Source organism: Hemibagrus wyckioides, linkage group LG13 (assembly GCF_019097595.1).
Source record: "Hemibagrus wyckioides isolate EC202008001 linkage group LG13, SWU_Hwy_1.0, whole genome shotgun sequence".
Classification (NCBI taxonomy): Eukaryota; Metazoa; Chordata; class Actinopteri; order Siluriformes; family Bagridae; genus Hemibagrus; species Hemibagrus wyckioides.
Window position 1 is genome coordinate 14964193 of NC_080722.1, and position 21772 is coordinate 14985964.

At 39.1% G+C, this 21772-nt stretch overlaps 3 protein-coding genes across 3 annotated transcripts in view; 2 read left to right on the plus strand and 1 right to left on the minus strand.

Annotated features, from left to right (window-relative positions):
• myo1d (myosin 1D) overlaps positions 1-1539 on the plus strand; it is a 58158-nt gene extending 56619 nt beyond the window's left edge. Inside the window, exon 22 of the mRNA XM_058406074.1 lies at positions 284-1539. Coding sequence (XP_058262057.1) covers positions 284-440 — 157 coding nt within the window. The 3' untranslated portion in view covers positions 441-1539. The remainder of the gene's footprint in view (positions 1-283) is intronic.
• cdk5r1b (cyclin dependent kinase 5, regulatory subunit 1b (p35)) lies at positions 788-10191 on the minus strand. The gene is made up of 2 exons (XM_058406077.1): positions 9893-10191; positions 788-8532 (listed from the first exon to the last, which is right to left on the minus strand). The coding sequence occupies exon 2, from the start codon at positions 8299-8301 to the stop codon at positions 7387-7389; it is 915 nt and encodes a 304-aa protein (XP_058262060.1). The 5' UTR covers positions 8302-8532; positions 9893-10191; the 3' UTR covers positions 788-7386.
• Positions 10192-14038: 3847 nt separating this feature from the next.
• psmd11b (proteasome 26S subunit, non-ATPase 11b) lies at positions 14039-21564 on the plus strand. Its single transcript, XM_058406989.1, has 13 exons — positions 14039-14180; positions 15290-15391; positions 15847-16043; positions 16149-16206; positions 16492-16686; positions 17029-17173; positions 18089-18149; positions 18252-18314; positions 18409-18534; positions 18768-18803; positions 19012-19063; positions 20125-20267; positions 20377-21564. Exons 1-12 carry the CDS (start codon positions 14090-14092, stop codon positions 20265-20267), a joined length of 1269 nt encoding a protein of 422 aa, XP_058262972.1. The 5' UTR covers positions 14039-14089; the 3' UTR covers positions 20377-21564.
• Positions 21565-21772: the final 208 nt, after the last annotated feature.

Consider the following 21772-nt stretch of genomic DNA (forward strand, 5'->3'; position numbering starts at 1 on the left):
TTAAATCTGATTACCTTCTCAATAAGCACTTGAGATATACTGTTATCCAAGATTATTGCTTGAAGCTAGAGGGTTTGTAATTGTGCTTTCCCATACAGCTAATCACATGGGAGCCCTCCAGTGTTGTTATGAAAAACACCCAAATGATTTTTTTTTATGCTTTGAGATGTTAGAAACGTGTAATGGTGTAAAAAATATCCACCTAAAGTAACTGGTACATTGAACAAGCTTTTTTTTTGTTCCCTTGATTTATTCTTTCTGTTTTCTTCCTCATTTGTTCTAGTGAGAAGAGGAAGCTCCAGGTGAATATTGTAAGCCCCATTCAGTGCAGTATGAATGGTCGGAAATGTACCATCGTCGTGGAGCCCAAGATCAACCAATCACAACCTGACTTCACCAAGAGCCGATCAGGCTACATACTCGCAGTGCCAGGCAACTAAACCACAGCCGCTGTCATCGAGTCTGGAATTTCAAAATGTAAGCCATACTCCATTGGATACAGACGGAACTTTCACTGTAATCAAGCGTCTAGTGGTTAAACACAATGTCCCTGATTTTCACATTTCTACTCAGTCTAATCATGAAACACAGGGTGAATGAAAATAAAAATTCCTGAGTGCTTACATACACTAAGCTTAAGAAGTGCATTAGTAAGATCGTTGATGTCATGGTAGATTTATTTATTTGCACTTTCAGCCAAATGATGGGAAAAACACACATGCCATATTTAAAAAGAACACAAAATTACAAGCCTTAGGAATATGGTAATAAGAAGTAATATTTTCAATGCTGGAAAGTGTTTTTTTTTTTTTTGTTGTCGCTGTTCTAGTTTTTCTTGTTTAAAGAGAATATTTCTGGTTTTGATATAGCACTCATTTGGGATCTAGTGTGGCTAGAGTATAGCTTTATGTATATCACAGATCATAGTGGCCATATAGGAAATATTTCGACTTATTCAGCGTAGGTTTTGTAGGAGGATGTGTTGAGCATATCCATAAACTTGCTGAGTGCTCAGAGAGGAGCATAAAAAAATCTCTCATAACTTAAATACTGTGTCATGCATATTTTCAGTTATGAAACGTGCAGATGTTATATGTGGATGTACAAGAGGAGATAATGAACCACAGTTTCTATAAATTGTATATTGTTTATATACAAAGTCACTTTGTGTAGGAACGTAAAGCATTCTGCAATTTTTGCTTTTGATTTCCAAGGAGCTGTTTTTGTTTTTGTTTTGTTTTTGTTTTTCACGTTATACATTATTAAAGAGTAGCTCTGTTCTAGACGACTGTCTTTAAACGGTTTAATAGATCGAAGGAAGCCGGAGTGTTCGTTGTTCAGTTTTGAACCTGCTCACACTTGAAAATATAATGATGATCAAAGTTCTTCCTTGTGCAATAGTAATTCAAAGCAAACATGTAGTGGGTTAGATCTCACTTTTACTTCTCCAAAGAAAGACACTGTTTCAAAGATCAGAATATTGCTGTTTGACAGCAAAGAACATTGATTTTTTTTTTGTTGTTGTTGTTGTTAGAAAACGTTTTTTCCTCAATCCTTAATGTAAAGCCTTTGATTATTCATATTAACTGCATTAGACGTGTATAGTTTTACTGGAAAATCCCAGGACGTCTGACCTAGATTTCGAGGTGGCTGAGGGAAGTAGTGATAAAGTACTGAAGAAATGTGCTGCTGGTCATTCCGAGCAGAGCTGCATAAATCAGTTTTATAATTACTTTTTAATTCCGAGGGGTTTGAGGGTCTAGCCCATGCCTGTGGTATAATATCCATAGTATATGCTGATACTAACCTGGTCTACTTGTGCTGCAGCATTCAGCAGAGCTAAATTTAGTGCCTTCTTTCAGTCATTTTATTAACATTTTATAAGTGAATGTACAAGCTTGGAGCCAGCAGAGTTGTTGTGGCTTTGAAAGGAAAAGACTAAATGTACATTTTCATCATTAGCTCCTTTGTTCAGGCTACACGCTCTTCACTGTGCTTTGTTGCTCACATCCACTTCTCACATGCCTTTGCATATAGTCAAGCTATAACAAAATGACCTGTACTAGTTTCTAATTTTTTTCCTGATGTACACATATGATTTCTCCCCATGCCATGTCCACCCAGACCTCAGTCATACACACACATTTCTGTCTGATTTAAAGACAGCCCACTTCTAGCTTACAGATTCCTCATCAGGCAGGAGGAAAGGGCCAAGCCTTTATAGTGTACTCTACATCAGAGCACACTATAAAGGCTTGCATATTGAACCTAAAAGTGGTATATTTTGCCACTGATTTGATTCTTTGTATTGTTTGTTTGTTTGTTTCTTTTGATTTCTCTGCTTCTGATCTCATTTTGTATAGAACCAGAATGGATATCAATTAAGAAATCTTTGTTGATTTGATATTCAGCACTCATAGCTGTGGTCAGAAAAGTGTACTGTATTTGACATGTGTACCACTTTCCATCACCCTTTTTAAAAAAAGTGAAGATTAAGTTTAAGTGAAATATTTTCTTATATTCACTCTCAGTCTTGAAATTCAGTCATGGCATTCTCTTTGTTCATATGATCTTTCTTTGTGGGGTCTTCCTTGAGGTGAATTTCTGTGATTTGGTTCATATACCAAAATCGTCTGAATGTTTGTCTCCTGTTCTAATCTGTATAATTTTGCTCATCCAGCTGAAAATGTATGTGCCTAATTTTATATTTCATTTATTTAAGGAATTAATTGCTTAATTTTGATACACAGATTTCCACCAAGTGAAATAGGAATATTTTGATTGTGTATTTTGTCTGTTTTAATGGTAAATGGACTGACCTGAGCTTTTTGAATTGTATATTAGTGCTGGCTTCTGGTCCAACGTATGACAGTTCAGTCATCCAAACACTTAAGAAAAAACATTTTCATTTACAGTTTTTAATTTGTTAAAAAATCAAAATGGGTTTTAAGAAAACATCAACAACAGAGTGACACCTGCTCTATTTTGTTGCCTAATCTATAATAATAAACTATTGGGTATATCATATGTTATACCAAATATCACTGCTCAATAAACATCCAGTACTTGATCCACTATGTTTGTATATGATGTGTTGTTTTTCTTAGTGGTGATGAATACTGCAGGAACACTCGTGTTATGAACAGTATGAATCACGATGACAGCACTATTGTTGGCTGATTGTTTAATCTTCATTGTACATGTACTGATGAAACTTATTCTCTCACTGCTACTCTGAAACCCAGACACAACACACACCGCTCTAACACCCACTTCACCAGTATGGGATTCATCCTGGATGCAGAGAAACCTGCATAATACACCGAATTATTAACAGGCAAAGCTTTTAGTCATGTCAGGGCTTGAAAATCATTCTGTTCAGTGAACTGTCATGCATTAATCTTTTATTACGTTTGATTGCTTTATTGTAATGTTCTGTATAAAGTCGCAGTCATTTGTCATTCAGATCAAAGGAAATGGGAACCTGAAAAATGAATAATATGACTAAGACCAAGGTGAGATTTCATTTCTTGAGTCAGGAAGTGAATTTGTGTGGAATAAACCCGCTGAGTTAATTATACACTACAACAAATCAAGCATGTGTAATCATTATAAAAGGAACACATGAGATTTTAGTTCATCAGTTTAAAGAGCTGGATTAGTATTGTCTATTCATAGTAAATGTAAAAGTAATAGTTGTAAGTGAAATTGTTAGCTACCTGGACCAGCACAACAGCTTGGCTCAGATACCGCTATGCCAGTGACACCATCGTGTTTCCAGAAATGAAAGCCAGGATCTCACAGGCTGGTTCAGTGGTGAGTGTTGTTGGCTTGTCTTATAGTGAAATTAGACTGGTGTAAAGTGGAATTTTTATTTGCTTTCTGGATAAACCTATAAATAAAGCAGAGCATTTGTCAATCTCTGTGACAACAACTTTGGAGATAACAGTCCTAGAGGAATAAGCACTCTTTATAGCTTGTCTTTAAACGGATACATTCTTGACCAATCTGTCTTTATGTCAAATGTTTGACCTAATTTGGTCACTGGCTCTTCTTAGTATACATCAGTTACTAGGGTGGGTAAGGCTAACACATGCTTCCTCTGAGACATGTGAAGCCAGCCTGTTGCCTCTTTTTTGAGCTCCTAATGGTACACAATGCAGCATAACACACTTAAAGGTAGGCACTACCTGCCCTCTTCTGCATACATGATCTCTCAGCTATCCTTGATTGAATAGTGTCTCTGTCTGACAAGAGGAGGCAGTAATGCCATCTTTCCCACCCAGAAAGCACAGCCAGTTGGCTCCCAGACACAGATGACTGGAACATCATCTGCATCTGAACCCCTGTGATCTCCGAACTACAGTGCAACCTCTTCTGTGTTGCGTCACTCCAGAGCTGATAAAATCAGAGTTTAATGAAGCAAATAATGACAGCCACACAGTTGTGCATCTTTAACGATCAGTGCATTTTTTTCCATCACAGTACAAAAATAAATAAAAATAAGCAGAACCGAACTGGAAAAAAAAAAAAATCTATTACAGCAACAGCTTTTTCTTTTGTTCTTGTAACAGTTCAGTACCCTGCCCACCCACTGCTCAAGTACCAGCCCATGTTGTTTCCTCATCTTAAAAGCATTGCCCTGCATTGTCCCCAGCCCCCATAGGAAAAAATACCTTACACACTCTTCTATACAAATGAACTCTCATTCTCACGCACACATGCAGTCATTGAGAGAGCCTTACCTTTTTTGTGTTGGAACACTTTCTTTTTTTTTCTTTTTTGTTCTACAAAGAAATATGACAAGATACTGAAAAAAATTTGACATTTTCTCGTTTTGTCCTTTCTACGTTTTAACAAATGACGAGCTAGTGATGCAAGTGAGGGGAAAATGGCACATTGTTATGATTGGTGGTAAGTGATGGCAAGCAGGCAGTGAAGGGAACTTCCCTGTAATAGTCCCCAGAGATTTGAAAGCCCCCTTCAATTTTCTCTCCGAATAGGATCTGGAGAAAAGTGCAAGTCCATATGGTGCTATTCAGCTTTAATATCTGATTAACTCATTGCACATTAACGACCACCTCTCGCATTCTCCTCTCGACTCCTGTATGCCCTCATGTATGTCTGTAACACACAGCATTGCAGCAGCAAGGGCATGTATTCGTACAGTTCCCCTTCCATCCATTCCTTTCATCTTCAGGTGTCAGAGGTTAGGGTCAGCCTTCAGCCATCATATCACAAGAAAATAGCCAACATGGAACAACACACTGTACAGAGCTAAATGGGATGTGTGCTTATATGACGAGTAGCACTTTTCCTATGTCTGTAAAGAAATATTCTACTGAAAGAAAGCATGCTTAATTATTGATCACTGCTGAGATGTATATGAACGACTTTGAGGTTTCAGTCGAATATCATCATGCCATTGCAGGTTCCAAAAAAGCTTTTTCTGCCCTAATTTAAAAAGAAAACTGACCTGGTGACAAAGTCAGTTATCCATATTAAGAACTAATCGTGATATTATTTATTATTATTCCGTTAATTCAGTATTCACACTGAATAGAATCTCATCCTTGATTAATTATTTCATTTTGTTAAATTCTGAGTGAAGATAAAGCACGTGACCATTTCTTTTTGGCTCATGGGTGCATGAAGCAATCACTCTCCCAGGCGTTCATTCTCCATAGAGATGTTACATGACATAAAATGCCAGAACTAGACTGCCTGTAAATGATTGTGTTCTACCTGTTGTTTAACCAAAAAATGTGGAACATCTCAGAAGAAGAAGAATGGTTTCAGGTATTTGTAGCTTAGGCTGAAACCAACAGTTCTTTGTTGCACTGATTATGAAAACCCTTGGTGATCCTCAGATTTGTCGCTGGTTATAAATGAAGCGCTTAGATGGAATATCCTTAGCTAAATCCTTCAAAATGCATCACCCACAATCTTCATTTCCACCAAAGGTAACCAGGTTTACCAAAAAATCACCTACGTCTAAATGCTACATGTCAAAGTAGCCATTGTACTAGTCATTTATACAATACATTAATAAACTTTTAAATACAATGGATGTGCTAAGAGAATAAATAAACAACAATAAATTAAGACTGAATAGATATTCTTACTTAGAATTAATGAACTATTTCAAAGATTGCCCCCCTTTGGTGTATTTTTTTAGACCTACATGATCTTCATCAAAGGTATGGCACTGGTTTTGCAAAATTTACATTAAGCTTTTTTTTTTCTTTTTTGTCTATATGGATCCTTGCCCAACTAGACAGTGACACAATGTGACACAAAACAACAAAAGATACTTTGTACAATCATGGCTCACTGTAGCAAGCATAGCTAAATAAACTTACATTTTGTTTAAAAAATAAAAACAAAAACAAAAAAAACGGCATTCCCTAATTCCAGATGCAGTTGGTTCTAAAGATTCAGTGGAATTAAATCAATAAAATATTTAACCCTCAAAACACCATACAAAAATTGCATGGCACACATGCATTGCAGTTACATTTCTGAGTAAAAAAAAAAAAAAGAAACAAGTAAATCAATGGATAGAGCCCCGGAGTTGCACTGCTGAGTAGAATGTAATTCCATACTGATGAAAATAAAGTAGGCCTTTAACAGCAGTGTGCCTAACACATTTCCACCTTAACACCACTGTCTTTAAAACCCTGCTGTGCAGCGCTGCCACGATGTCAAAATTCATCCATAAAATATATGTATCACTGGAGCTCCCCTTCTCCTTATTGTCATCACACGACATATTTATACGTACTGCTACTAAAGCCAATGTGTGTATTATTTAATAAGCATCCAACAGCGTGGCTGCAGTGTGGATGTGAAGTCCTCTGCCTCGTAGTCACAGTCTTAGTCCTCACTGTCCGCAGTGAACCAGTCTGGTAAGACACCGTTAAACAAAAGGCAGTGCACATTTCCAGTACTCTGTGGCCGATCAGGCTTCTACACATTCATACTTGTAATTTGATGTTCCTACTCCTACCGTTTTCTTTGTTGTGTTTTTGTATTGTTGTTTTTTTGATCTTCTTGATGTCTTTTTTTGTGGGTGAATTCTAAATATGAATCATACAAGACTACATGGGTGCACCCAGGTCTGGCAAATCTGTCCTGAACCTTCATATACATCATATACAAACCTGGTGGAACTGCGAGATCCAATTGTTAAACTTCAGTAGTTTGGTTAACATCTGGACATCGAAGTGATCATTCAAACCTTCGAAAGGGTCAATTTGTGTAGATTTAATATGTATTAAATGCATTCTCATAATATAGAGACTGCTATGTATTAAAACTTTTGGAATCCCCTTCAAAAATGCCAGACTAGGGTGCAATCCCATTTTTATACTCTCCAGCGCTCCCTCACCGGTCTAGCCCAATGAGTAAACGGCTCCTCTCATCTTCCTTCTGGCTCTCGTTCTTGAGGTCTGCGAACACCTGGGTGAAGTAGTGCGGGTCTGAGTTGATCTGCAGCATCTTGGCACTCATCAGGTTGATTATAGACAGGCAGCGGTCCCAGAAGGTCTCCTTTGAGCTTTCCACCAGGAATGGCTTGAGAGGATAGGAGATTTCATTACCCATGTAGGAGTAGGATAAGTAGAGACAGGTAAGAAGCACTGCTTGCAGCTCGTGTTCTGTTGCTAGTTCTGAAGAGACCACATCTCGACAGAGCATGTAAACAAAGACAACGTTAGCTGGGGTGATGAAACCTTGGTCCTGCCAGCCTTGCAGCAGTAGGGAACGGTCCACACTGCGCAGCCATAACACTGGATCAGTAGGAGAAAGGTGCTTGAGGCGGTAGCACCTCCGACACAGGAATTCGCCGAGGCAGCGCAGCAGCTCGCTGGTCGAGGCCTGAACGATCACCCTCTTGGGCGTACCAGGAGCAACGCTAGAATTGGACAAGGGTGCTTTCTTGACAGATGAGGCCACATTGTTAGAGCTTTTAGAGCCCTGGTTGGATGGGCTTGACTGCTCCTGGGTGAATGTGGAGAGGTTGGCACAGGACTGTGACTTCTTCAGGTTTTCATTGTTCAGATGGGTGACGTTGTTCTGGTATGTTGTATTGGGCTGCACCTTCTTAGAACCCTTTTTCTTGGTCGAAACAGCTACTATCCGCTTCCACGGTAACACGTTGATGAGCGAGTGACGCTTCAAATTCTTGTCTTTAGCGTTCTTGCTGTTTTGAACAGCCGTGTAGGGGCCTACTGTGGCTGGACCATCCTCAAACAGGGCAGCTTTCCGGTAGCTGGGAGAGAGTGACAGGACGGTTCCCATGATAACAAAGATGGATGTGCAGAGTCCTCACAGAAAATGCACAGAATATGCCTGGTATTGGAGCAGAGGAGCTTGCCTCAATGCTTCCAAAGTTGGAGAGCCAGACACCAGGCTTAGTGTAAGGTCAGCATCAAAATATGAACTGGTGCTCAGCCTAGACAACAATGGTGTCTGGGTGGAGAATGACTGAAGGAGCTCTTTCCTTCTTCCAGAATTCTTTTACTCCACCCCCTGTAGGAAATGAAGTTTCAAGTCTGTTAAGTGTTTGCATATAAAACTGGATATTTTTAGTTTCAATGGAGGAATACTATCAGTGACATTGAATTAATATTATTATTTTTTTTTACATGTGAAGCCATACTCATAGATTAAAAATGGAAAAAAGATAAATTATTGTGTAAAACCAGTTAATTCTTAAGCACAATGCAAGTATATCATCACTGGATTATTTTTGTCTTTGACAATGCTGGGCCTAAATGTGTAACAGATACCAGATCTCTAAGATCTCGGATGAAAAAGCCATTAAATAGTAAAGTGGATCAAAAAATTGCTGACTCACTACTCACTACGTACATGTCCTTTTTATTATTATAAATACTTATATTTTTTTCCAGCAAAGCTTGGTATTTATGCTGACATCTGCAGCAAGAACAAATCCCTGTACCTGAACAAATGCAAATCTATCTAGATAAGTAATTGGTAAGCCTAAGAAATACCAAATGCTCTGCTACACCATAAAACACCAATAACTGTGATTATTATTATTATTATTATTATTATTATTATTATTATTATAAATAAATTGTCAGATAAAATCTTATTACCTCTTTACTGACAATCTACAATCATAATGGAGGATCTGCTTTATCTGGCATGTTGTAGCCTATATTTCACATGTACCTATTATATTAATTAGAAAGCAGTTTCAAGGCTGAATACAAAGCCTTAACTGACATTTTGCAAAACTGTAAAAAGGTCACATTTTGATTAAAAAAAACGACTATCCGTGTTACTTCTTACGGGCAGCTGTTGACATTACAGATGGGGAAAATCCCAACGTACAATTTGTAAAATAATAATGTTGAATGACGGGGTAAAGCAGAAGATATGTGACAAATCGATCAGTTCTGCAACAGAGATCGACTATATCTGCTCTCGGAAATACGCTGCTCGGGGTTTATCCTATTTTGCTAGATAATCCTCTGCATTAGCAGATGAAACATTTCGGCACTATTGTGATGTTTATTAGTAGGTGATGAACTGAGGAAAGGGCGATGCGGGGTGTGATGCGGCTGTCCAAGGTTCTGAAAATGTGCAACGCTCGTAAAACGCTCTGATGGGTGTAGGCCTGCGGATATTTCCTTTCCCCCTATATGTTTTTCATCACAGCTCATCAACCCCCTGTATTCAGTAATATTTCAACCAGTCCGTGTTTACAATGAAGCCACTGGGATCAAAAAGAAGCACATTTAAATAAACCGGGCTGTTAATCTAATAGATTTGCATCTCTCCTTTGTTTTACAGTTCATCCTCCATATAATCGTCATATCTCGTTATAGTTGTAATCTATAAGGATATACATTGTACTTACCGCACGATTTGGCTCGCCACAATGTGAGAAAACAAGAGCCGCAGTAATGGCTGCTTCTCTATATCCTTTAATATGCTGCGCATCAATAGAAAACTCGAACAACCATGTCAAGGAATTGCGTTTTAAAAGAAATTAAAAACACGAGTAAATAAATAAATAAAAAAACGAATCCAAAAAGAAAAAGGCGTTAACAAAAAATAAATAAAAACAAGGAGAATCCGTCAGTGTTGCCAGAGGTGTGGGCATGCAATCAGTGATGTGCTCGGGTGCTTTTGCTGCTCTCTCTCTCTCTCTCTCTCTCTGTGTGTGTGTGTGTGTGTGTGTTGGTCAGAGATGCCGAGATGGAGGGATGAAGCAGTGCTATTGGTTCGAGCTCACCTCAGCTTTGTACTGTAGCAGTGATGGAGCGCCTCTCTGCGTCCTGTTCCTGTTCCTGCTCCTGCTTTCACACAGCTCCACCCACACAGAGAGCTTCAACAAAACCACCAGACATCCTGCTCTGTTTTTAACACCATGCCCTCCATGCTTTCATTTCACATTTGAACAATATGTTCCCTCCCGGAAAAAAAATCACATCTCACATATATGGTTTTGACATGTGAGTAATATGTGTAATAGGTGATCATGTGACAACCACGTGAAAGTGAATTTCAGGCGTATGTCCTGAAATTGCACACGTGAACTCAAGCAAACACGTGACAGCACGTGAAATAAATGTGATAAGTAAAATGTCCTACATGTGACAAATGTACATGCGAAAGCCAGTGACTCTCCTATGGAGTTGGTGGATAAATGAATAGGCTATATTAAGTCGTGTTAAAATAAACATCATCTGAAAAATAAGCATGTAAAAATAAGTAAATCTTGTGAAAATAATTCATGCAGTCACATAAAAATAAATAATTTGTTTAAGAAATGCATGTCAAAGTACATATGAATTGTGGAAAAAAAAACTGCTGTGAATAAATAAATAAATAAATAAATAAATAAATAAATAAATAAATAAATAAATAAATCCATGTGAAAAAAAAATCTTATTCTGAAAGAACATAAACCATAAAAAATACTCGTGAAAATAAATGGATCATGTGCAAAAATTAAATGTAATTTGATTACAGATGTTAATCATAAGAGCTTTATATACAGCATGCCTTAAAATGTAAATTGGGACCTGCTTTTAGTCCTATTACATTGTAGAGTATCTTTGCATGCTGTTGAGATTGAGCATGGCCATTCACAATAAACCATTCAGAGTTGATATTGTATGAAAGCTTGGACTATGTGCTATCATAATCCTTAAACACAAGTCACATTACCTGCCAAGGGACTGCGAATGAAAATTAGCCTTTTGGCTAAATTTGGTACGATGCATTAAATGGACACATTTATGTTTATAATTGTACATGGTCCCTTTCAAATAAACCTCAATAAAAGAAAATAAAAAAAAAACATGGGTGACACAGGAGGGCGGCTACCACCCCTGATACAACTCCACAGCAATCACCCTAACTTTAACTCTGACCTCAGATTAATATCTATGACACAGTGTACTTCATACAGATTTAAAATGCTATACAGCTTTGTATATTCTAAACAAAACACTAAAAAACCTGTAAGTGTTTCTTATATGTTACTTATACACTATATTGCCAAAAGTATTCACTCACCTGCCTTGACTCGCATATGAACTTAAGTGACATCCCATTCCTAATCCATAGGGTTCAATATGACGTCGGTCCACCCTTTGCAGCTATAACAGCTTCAACTCTTCTGGGAAGGCTGTCCACAAGGTTTAGGAGTGTGTTTATGGGAATTTTTGACCATTCTTCCAGAAGCACATTTGTGAGGTCACACACTGATGTTGGACGAGAAGGTCTGGCTCTCAGTCTCCGTTCTAATTCATCCCAAAGGTGTTCTATCGGGTTGAGGTCAGGACTCTGTGCAGGCCAGTCAAGTTCATCCACACCAGACTCTGCCATCCATGTCTTTATGGACCTTGCTTTGGTCACTGGTGCACAGTCATGTTGGAAGAGGAAGGGGCCAGCTCCAAACTGTTCCCACAAAGTTGGGAGCATGGAATTGTCCAAAATGTCTTGGTATGCTGAAGCATTCAGAGTTCCTTCCACTGAAACTAAGGGGCCAAGCCCAGCTCCTGAAAAACAACCCCACACCATAATCCCCCCTCCACCAAACTTTACACTTGGCACAATGCAGTCAGACAAGTACCGTTCTCCTGGCAACCGCCAAACCCAGACTCGTCCATCAGATTGCCAGATGGAGAAGCGCGATTCGTCACTCCAGAAAACGCGTCTCCACTGCTCTAGAGTCCAGTGGCGGCGTGCTTTACACCACTGCATCCGACGCTTTGCATTGCACTTGGTGATGTATGGCTTGGATGCAGCTGCTCGGCCATGGAAACCCATTCCATGAAGCTCTCTGCGCACTGTTCTTGAGCTAATCTGAAGGCCACATGAAGTTTGGAGGTCTGTAGCGATTGACTCTGCAGAAAGTTGGCGACCTCTTCACACTATGTGCCTCAGCATCCGCTGACCCCGCTCCGTCAGTTTACGTGGCCTACCACTTCGTGGCTGAGTTGCTGTCGTTCCCAAACACTTCCACGTTCTTATAATACAGCTGACAGTTGACTGTGGGATATTTAGGAGCGAGGAAATTTCACGACTGGATTTGTTGCACAGGTGGCATCCTATCACAGTTCCACGCTGGAATTCACTGAGCTCCTGAGAGCGACCCATTCTTCCACAAATGTTTGTAAAAACAGTCTGCATGCCTAGGTGCTTGATTTTATACACCTGTGGCCATGGTAGTGATTGGAACACCTGATTCTGATTATTTGTATGGGTGAGCGAATACTTTTGGCAATATAGTGTATGTTCTACATACGTTTTATTTTTTTTTCTCTAAAATGGTTTGCAAGCCTGTTTGGACCAATTAGGAACTAAAAAGTGGAATATTGAAACCATTCATTTTCTAAACAAGTGTAAACAAACTGGATATTCTGCAGCAGTTAGTCCTATACATCTGTGGTTCTTAAAGTGAATTCACCCTCAGGGAGCCATACAACAAAATAAGTGTGCACTTGATTTAAAAAAAATGAAAAATTGTGGTGGTGGTTACAGTGGTGGAAAAGGTGGGGTACCAACCCATCACAGGGCACAATCACACACACTCACTCATTCACACACTACAGACAATTTAGAGACATCAGTCAGCCTACAATGCATGGCTTTCATCTGGGGGAGGAAACCAGAGTACCCTGAGAAAAGCTCTGAATCATGAGGAGTACATGCAAACTCCAGGCAGAAATCAAAACCTATAACCCAGAGGTGCAAGGCAAACACATTAACACTACACCACCGTGGTGGAACTAACCACTATCAGAGCTGTTAACATTACCATAGAGTTCAAGTTCTTTATATGTCACACACAGAAAGTTATACATTGTACAATACTTGCAATGAAATTCTTAACTGCAAGTTCCTGTGCAAACATTACAGAAAGCAAATATGCTCAAGGCACACAAGACAACATATAAGAGATAAACGTGCACAGTGTGCAGGACGATCCAGCGCAGGGAAAAAAATAATACATATCTTTAGACAGAGTGCACACTGCAACATGATGCACAAGAGCATCAGATGCACACTTTTATTACAGTCATTAGCCTGTTCGATTTCATCTAAACCTGAAAAAACATGCAAGTTCATAAATGATGTAAACTTAAAACTAATGCCAATATTAATACAATGTTTTCTGTTCAGGAAAAGAATGCTCTTCCGTTCCTAAGGTTCTAACCAATATTCAAAATATCACTGAACACATATAAATAATGAGCCTAATAGTTAAATAGTTGGACTAGGTTCATATAATAAATTTTGTGGAATAGGAGCCTTGGCTGCAGTGTATGTGAATCCCTGTTCTATATAATTAGTTGGTATCACATTAGTTTGCTCTCCATTGGAAAAAAACAACCATGGACTGAATTTTAAACACATAAAAAAATAATAAAATCTTGCACGACTTGTATTGTGATGTTCAGATTATTACAGGGCGCCAGGAGGAGCAGAGCCAATCGGAGGCCACGCGGTACTACAAGCTCCAGAATGCTCGCGCTCGTGACTACATATTTGTCGGGCTTGTCGCAAAGGCTTGTGGGTAGGTAGGTTTTGAATAGGGAAGATGGCAGCCGCGGCAGTGGTTGAGTTTCAGAGAGCTCAGTCTCTTATTAGTACGGATCGAAACGCATCTATCGATATTTTACATTCAATAGGTAAGTCGTTTCAGGTGATTTGTTAAATATTTCAGTGTTTTCATTTACACATACACTAGCGAATGTGAGGCAGTCTTTCTCCAGGCGTGAGCCGGCTGCCGCGGTGCTGACTCACTGCACTGTGTAGCCGCTATAATCATGCTAACTGGCTAGCCGCGGGTTAGCTCTTCACCGAGCCCTGTGTATCAGACGAGCTTAGCCTGCTATGCTAACCAGCCAGCGCACTGATCAAGGCCGCGATGACAGAGATGATATTTAGCAAACGCTGTGTAATGTGAAAGCAAAAGAGCCAACGTTTCCACTTTAGATACCTAATTATAAACGCTTTTATTTCATGTATTTTGGTTGTTCTTATGGGCGGCTGGGTGTCCAAGTAAATCACAATAGCCAGTTAATCAACTTCCAGTGCACCGGGTTTTAGAGAAAGAGAGGAGGATGTTCTCGCATTCTGATTTAGCTAGCAAGCTAGTTAGCTTCCTAGCTACCATTTTAGATTTGCGCTAGAGAGCCGGTTAACAGCAGCGGTGAATGTCAGCGCTCCTAATACAGCCAGCGTTAGTCAGCGGTTTAGTTTGAACCTGGTTTAATGTTAATTAGTCAGATAGCTGAGTAACGTTGGTTTACGGGTGCTTAGATTTCTCGCCGGTCTGCCTGTAGTTTTATCATAATAGTCCATGATAATGTCACTACATGGACTTTAACGTGTTCTAGTTCTTTGCCATAAATCATAAAGTAGATGCTTGCTAGCTAATGCTAATGTCATTGAATGAATTAGCTAACTGAATATCAAGCTAACTAACGTTAATAAATGATGTACAATTTCTCGTCTTTAAGTTGAAAACGATTTAAGATTCTTCAAATGAACAATTCAGCACACACTAGTACGAGTGAAATTTTAATAGAAACTCTTTGTCCTTAACTTGTTGAGTTCTCAGGCAGTGCAGTGTCTTAAACACAGGCTTATTTCTGTGTTGGTATTTATCTAAATTTCAATATATGCTTAAAGTCAGGTTGCTGTTGTTTACTCGATTTGCTTGTGTCATTGTTTCAGCTATATATATATATATACACTGTTATTAAACATGAATCTCTGCATTGTATTTCCTCAGTCAGGCGAGATGTTCAGCAAGATGATGAAGAGGCAGTGCGTGTTAAAGAACAGAGCATCCTGGAGCTCGGCACTCTCCTGGCTAAGACCGGACAAGCTGCAGGTAAGATTGTTCGTCCTGCAATCAGCACATTGAACACCCTCAGTTTTGTTACAACGTCCCTGGACATCAGTCCCAGTGTTGGTAGTTTACTTAACTTTGTGGATGCACTTTTGCCGCTTTCAGTTCAGTACAACTAGTGTCTGATACTGACACCAGGCACAGTAACTAAGCCGACGCTCTGCAAGATTCTGATGCCAAGTTGTGCAATACATCAGCATTGCTTTAAAACAGGTTGTGTCTAGATCTGTTTTGTCAGTTGATATGTGTTTATGCCATAAAATACTTTATAGTAGGTCAGATCTGGAAAAGGGTTGAATCTTATCTGATTTTGTTCTTGTGTTTCAGACCAGTTTCAGTACTCAGTGTATTGTATTGGTGCAGGTTTTTTCCTGTAAAGGGCCCTTGTTTGATATCACACACATCAATATAATGTTGTTTAATTTTTGTCTTTACAGAGCTTGGTGGGCTCCTGAAGTTTGTCAGACCTTTCCTGATCTCCATAAGCAAGGCAAAGGCGGCACGACTGGTGCGCTCTCTGTTGGATCTTTTCCTGGATATGGAGGCAGCCACAGGACAGGAGGTTGAGCTGTGTCTGGAGTGCATTGAGTGGGCCAAAGCTGAGAAGAGGACATTCCTCCGACAGGCTCTTGAGGTAATTATATACACCTCATCACTTAAAGAAGTCACATGGAGGAGTGAATGGATGAAGTATTGTGAGGAAATGACTCGTGTGTGATGCATCTCTTCTGTCCAATAGGCTCGTTTGATCTCACTTTATTTCGACACTAAGAGGTACCAGGAGGCTTTGCAGCTGGGTGAGTTATTTTACAGAAAGTTTTTCCCTCAATGCAGTTGATTAAAGCATTGATTTTGTAGCTTTTGTACTTGGGCAAGCATTAAATATTACCACTCTTCCTGCTAATATTCAAGATTCTTCATACATACTATTTATGAGTAATGGAAATGATGCAGTGTAAAGAATTATACAATATATTGCTCCTTTGAAGAAATTGGTCGAAGAACTGAATAGATTGAGAATCAAATTTTTATTAGATGCAAGGGTTGTTTTTTTGTGATTAATCTGTTAATTTGTTTTTCAGGTTCTCAGTTGCTCCAGGAGCTAAAGAAGATGGATGATAAAGCTTTACTTGTGGAAGTCCAGCTGCTTGAGAGTAAAACCTATCATGCCCTCAGTAACTTGCCCAAGGCCAGAGCTGCCCTTACCTCTGCCAGGACCACAGCCAATGCCATCTACTGTCCACCCAAACTCCAGGCTGCTTTGGACATGCAATCAGGCAAGTGTTAACAAACTCTCCCCAGGCAGGAAATGTTATAGTGCCATGGTTGATTATTCTTTTATTGTATTGTCCGTTAGAATTAATTTTCACTCTCCATAGGCTTGCACTATAATGGTAGAAATGATCATTATAAAGATCTTTAACACTGAACACTTTTTTTAAGGAAAAGAACAGTTTTTACACTTTTACAATATCATGTCAAACCCAGAAGACATGGCTTTCTTTCCCACTCCACAATATAAGCTTAATATTCCTTCATGTAATTTTTTCAATCCAAATATGATTGTGGTCAGAACTCAGTATTATCCCTCTAACACGCGGTGCCTGTATGTTCTGCAGGCATTATCCATGCTGCTGAAGAGAAGGATTGGAAGACAGCGTATTCTTACTTCTTTGAGGCTTTTGAAGGCTACGATTCCATCGACAGCCCCAGGGCCATAACTGCACTGAAATACATGCTTCTCTGCAAAATCATGCTCAACTTGTAAGTAAAAGTGGAGCTTGAAGAGACTCTCTTCACAGCCTAAATTGCCATTGTTTTTGTTCTATTTTTAAAAATGTGTTTTATTATGTAAGGTTCTATTAGATAACACTGGATTATTTGCAGATACATATGATGTTGAAATAATGCCCATTTCATCTATGCAATCACAAATGGCCTAGACGTGGTGGCCAGTAAACATTGTTTAATAGACAAAGCTTAAAACATGATATTGGAAGAGATTTTCACACCCAAGCTGGAAATATTTACTCTTGAATACAGCGATGGTGCAGCCTACATGCACTCTAACAAGTGACAGGCAACTGTTCATTTTCACTGAACTATGCAAACAGTAACTGATTGAGATTTTTCAATTATTTGCAAATTATGTATGGTTCAGTACCGCAACAAATCACATTACCTCAAGTGATACTTTCGAGCAGTCCAGTAGCTTTGTGGTCAGACGTTTCTTCAGTTCCCAGCTTGGTTCATATTTTACTCTGAATTTCAAAAATGGAAGAAAAAGTATCCAGTCATATACAAGCTCTGATTAAATGTGTGTGGAAACATTAGAAAGGGCTTTAAAGGGAGTAAGGGATATCATTTAGTGTGTCTGGTGGCTTCCTTTGCTACTCTCTCTATGAATCCTAACATGTAATGTGTAAAGCAAACACTAGTAAGTGAAAAGTTTTTCCTAATTGTTTTGATATCACAACTGCCATTTCTCTTAAAAAACAAAAAAACAACTGCTGAACAGTGCATGCCCCCAAGTGACACCAGTACTGGTCACTACACAGACAAAAAAAAAAAACACAAATGTGATTGCCTTTTTTTCTCAGTATTGTGAACATAGCATCATGCTGTTAGCAGACAAGCTGAGGTCAGTGCACACTCCTGAAAATCTCACTTTGTTCTCAGGCCAGAGGAAGTCCAAGCCTTGATCAGTGGCAAACTGGCCTTGCGTTATGCCGGGAGACAAGTAAGCCTTGTTTTGTGCCTGTATTTGAGATGTTGATTTAAGTATTGTTTCCTGTATGTGTACAAACTGTGCATGTCTTCTTTTCTGCCTTCTCTATAACAGACAGATGCGCTAAAGTGTGTAGCGCAAGCCAGCAAGAACAGATCATTAGCAGATTTTGAAAAGGTGAGACTTGCTGATGCTTACATAGGCAAATTGAAGTTTTCCATATTTTGCTTATTGCCTAAGCTTGTTGTCTTGTGCATGTCCACACATGAAGGCGCTGACTGAGTACACAAAAGAGCTGAGAGATGATCCCATCATCAGCACACACCTGGCCAAACTCTATGACAACCTGCTGGAGCAGAACCTTATTCGGGTCATTGAGCCCTTCTCCAGAGTACAGGTAATTCACACATCCTAAATAATTACCCAAACTACCCAAAGCAAACACACAATATAAGCACATATGTCCGGTTGTATGAATTTAATGGGTTCTGCTGCAGTATTGTTGTTGGTGCTTGCTGATGTCGTAACTTAACATACCAAAGTTGCATTTTATTCTAGCTTTGTTTTTAATTGGATTGTTTGGCTTTATTGCTTTCTGGCTTTCATGGTCTTCTTTCATCTTTTTTGTAGATAACACACATATCAGATCTCATCAAACTCTCAAAGGTTTGTAGCTTGGGCTATAGGGCTATATAATGTATACTTTTTTTCAAAATTTTAATTCACAGTAGACTTGATATTAATTTACTGAGCAAAACACACACACTTATTAATGATGTGAAATCAGAACCTGCTAATAAATTAAGTTGACCCTCTAACCAACCTGTCTGAGCTTGTTGGTAGAACCTGCGAGCTTAATTGCTTTGTCTTACAGGGTGATGTTGAGAGAAAGCTGTCACAGATGATCCTTGACAAGAAGTTTCATGGTAAGTCATCTGAGTTCATTCCAGCTATAAAGTTGAGTTTTTACAGTTCTTACTGCCGTGTACACTATGTCCAATGTCCACAAACCTTTACCCCACATACACCACAATCATAACCCACATGTGGTCATCCCATAAGTGTTGGCACCAAACTTGAAGCACACGATTGTGTAGAATGCCTTTGTACATCGATTATAATATTGTGTCGGTCCTCCTTTTGCTTCCAAAACAGCCCTGACCCATTGAGGGATGGACTCCACTAGATCCCTGAAGGTGTGCTGTGGCATCTGGCACCCAGATGTTGGCAGCAGATCCTTTAAGTCCTAGACTTACAGGACTTAAAAGATACTTACAGGACCTAAAGGATACTTTTGATAAATACTGACCACTGCAGACTGGGCACACCTCACAAGAGCTGTAGTTTTGGAGATGCTCTGATCCAGTCATCTGGCCATCACAGTTTGGACCTTGTCAAATGCTTACACTTGCCCATTTTTCCTGCTTCTAACACATCAACTTTGAGGACAAAATGTTCACTTGCTGCCTAATATATCACACCCACTAAAAGGTGCCATGACGATGAAATAATCAGTGTTATTTATTATTCTCTGTCAGTGGTCATAATGTTGTCTGATCAGTGTATGCTGTAGCATTTCCCTTCACAAGAAACCTGTTCCTGCATGAGCATGCCCTTGTGCACAGAGCAAGCTCCATAAAGACATGCTCTGCCAAGTTTGGAGCGGAAGAGCTCAGGTGGTCTACACAGAATCCTGACCTCAACCCTATTGATGTCAGCATCCCTATGGGATGAACTGGAACATCAGCTGCACCCCAGTCTTTCTCACCTGACATTTGCGTCTAATCTCAGTTTTGCTCTTGTGGCTGAATGAGCAAATCCCCACAGTCATACTTCATCATGTAGTGGAAATCGTTCTCAGAAGGAGGTTATTAACAGCAAATGGGGAATAAACCTGCATTGGGATTTGGGTGTGATTGTGTCCACAAACTTTTGTCCATATTGTATAACTCACTGCCACCCCATTTTGTCTCTCTTTTTATTTTAGGCATCCTTGACCAAGGTGAGGGAGTCCTGATCATATTTGAGGAGCCTCCTGTTGATAAGACCTACGAGGCAGCCCTTGAAACCATCCAGAACATGAGCAAAGTTGTGGACTCACTGTACAACAAAGCTAAGAAGTTAACATAGGTTTGTTTCAAACTTAATGCACTTCAAATATTGCATCACTAAATTATTATTATTATTAATATTCTTAATATTAATGTGTTCACTGTGTGCATTTTCTTCTCTCTTGCAGAACAAACACAAAAGGATGCTGCTCTGCAGAGTGGATGTGTGTGAGTGTATGTCTGCATGTGTGTGGCCAACATGTGGAACCTTTTTTTGTCAAGGCGAGAAGGGACAATGTAGAGTAAGAATCACAAATTTCAACGGGATTCACTTGTTCCAACTGAGTTTTTAACTCCTCTTTCAATGGACAATTTCATCCTTCTCTTCTTAATTTTGATGGTTTTTTCCTCCCCGATGTATCTCTCATCGGCCAACATGGCCATCAGGGAATATTGTACAACTACAATAAAGTCTCATAAAGTCACCGTATAGCATTGTATAACTCTTCTACGGTTTAAGTTACAGCCTCTTAAGGTGCAATACTGACCTCACTGTGGGGAAAGGGGGAACTGTGGGTAACTGTGGCTGTCTCCATTAGTCCTCATGGGAACATATATTATCCTGCGTGCAGGAAGATACCATTAGGAAGTGACATAACCAGGCATTTATTACATTTGCATGGTTAGGGCCTTAGATAGTTCTGTAGCAAGCACACTTGCCAGCAGCCAGACCAGTCACAGCCATTTTGTTATGTATTATACAGTTTAACATTTGCTCTGGCAGTATACTTTTCATTATCCACATTGTCTTTAAATCTATAAACATGTTTGCTGTATTAAGCACCCAAGAGTTGTCCTGTTATGAAAATAGCTTTACAAATGCTAACGTTTGACTGCAGTAGAAATAAATTTCTTTTTATTCCACTGAATTATAAAAGCTCCACCATAAAAGTTCCTTCTAAAACAGTGTAATTTCACCAGGATCCAAACAACGTTTTTCTGAGAGAATGTTTCCCATGTGTTAAAACACAGATCTCGTTTGATTGCTGCTTTGTGTTGCCGGAGCAACACAAGCTTGGTATTATTTTACAAACATTTTTTTTTCCAGGTTTCTTGCATGTCTTTGTGATTTTATTTGGACATTTTATACTTTGGGAAGTTCATGCTTGCTTTTGTACCTGAAACAGTAAGGTGTGAATGAGTACTTGTAGATATCCTGGAATGCAAATCGCCAAAAAAAAAAAAAAAAAAAGTTTCACTTCTAAAGAGGTGTTGGGAATTGATTTGCTCACTTTGCTCACACTCTATTGGGATTTGCATTTTAATGATTTCATTTTTTTTCTTTTTGTAAAAAAACAAAACAAAAAAAAAAACGACTACTAAACATGTGGTTACTGATGAATATACCAATTAACATGCTACCTTTTTGTGTGGAGGACTTTATTTTTCTTGTGTGATAAACAACATAAGCATAAATACAGTCCTTTTAACATCATAATGTTAAATGACACAAGTTCAGATGCGTTGATAAAATGTGATCTGAAGGAGCTTCTATATCATGCTGTCTGAACTAGATCATTTTGT

Coding starts and splice junctions, on each gene's coding strand:
- cdk5r1b (XM_058406077.1), bottom strand. CDS start 8,301: ATGGGAACCGTCCTGTCACTCTCTCCCAGCTACCGGAAAGCTGCCCTG.
- psmd11b (XM_058406989.1), top strand. CDS start 14,090: ATGGCAGCCGCGGCAGTGGTTGAGTTTCAGAGAGCTCAGTCTCTTATT. Junction 17,174..18,088: donor TGCAAAATCATGCTCAACTT/GTAAGTAAAAGT, acceptor CTTTGTTCTCAG/GCCAGAGGAAGTCCAAGCCT. Junction 18,315..18,408: donor CATTAGCAGATTTTGAAAAG/GTGAGACTTGCT, acceptor CCACACATGAAG/GCGCTGACTGAGTACACAAA.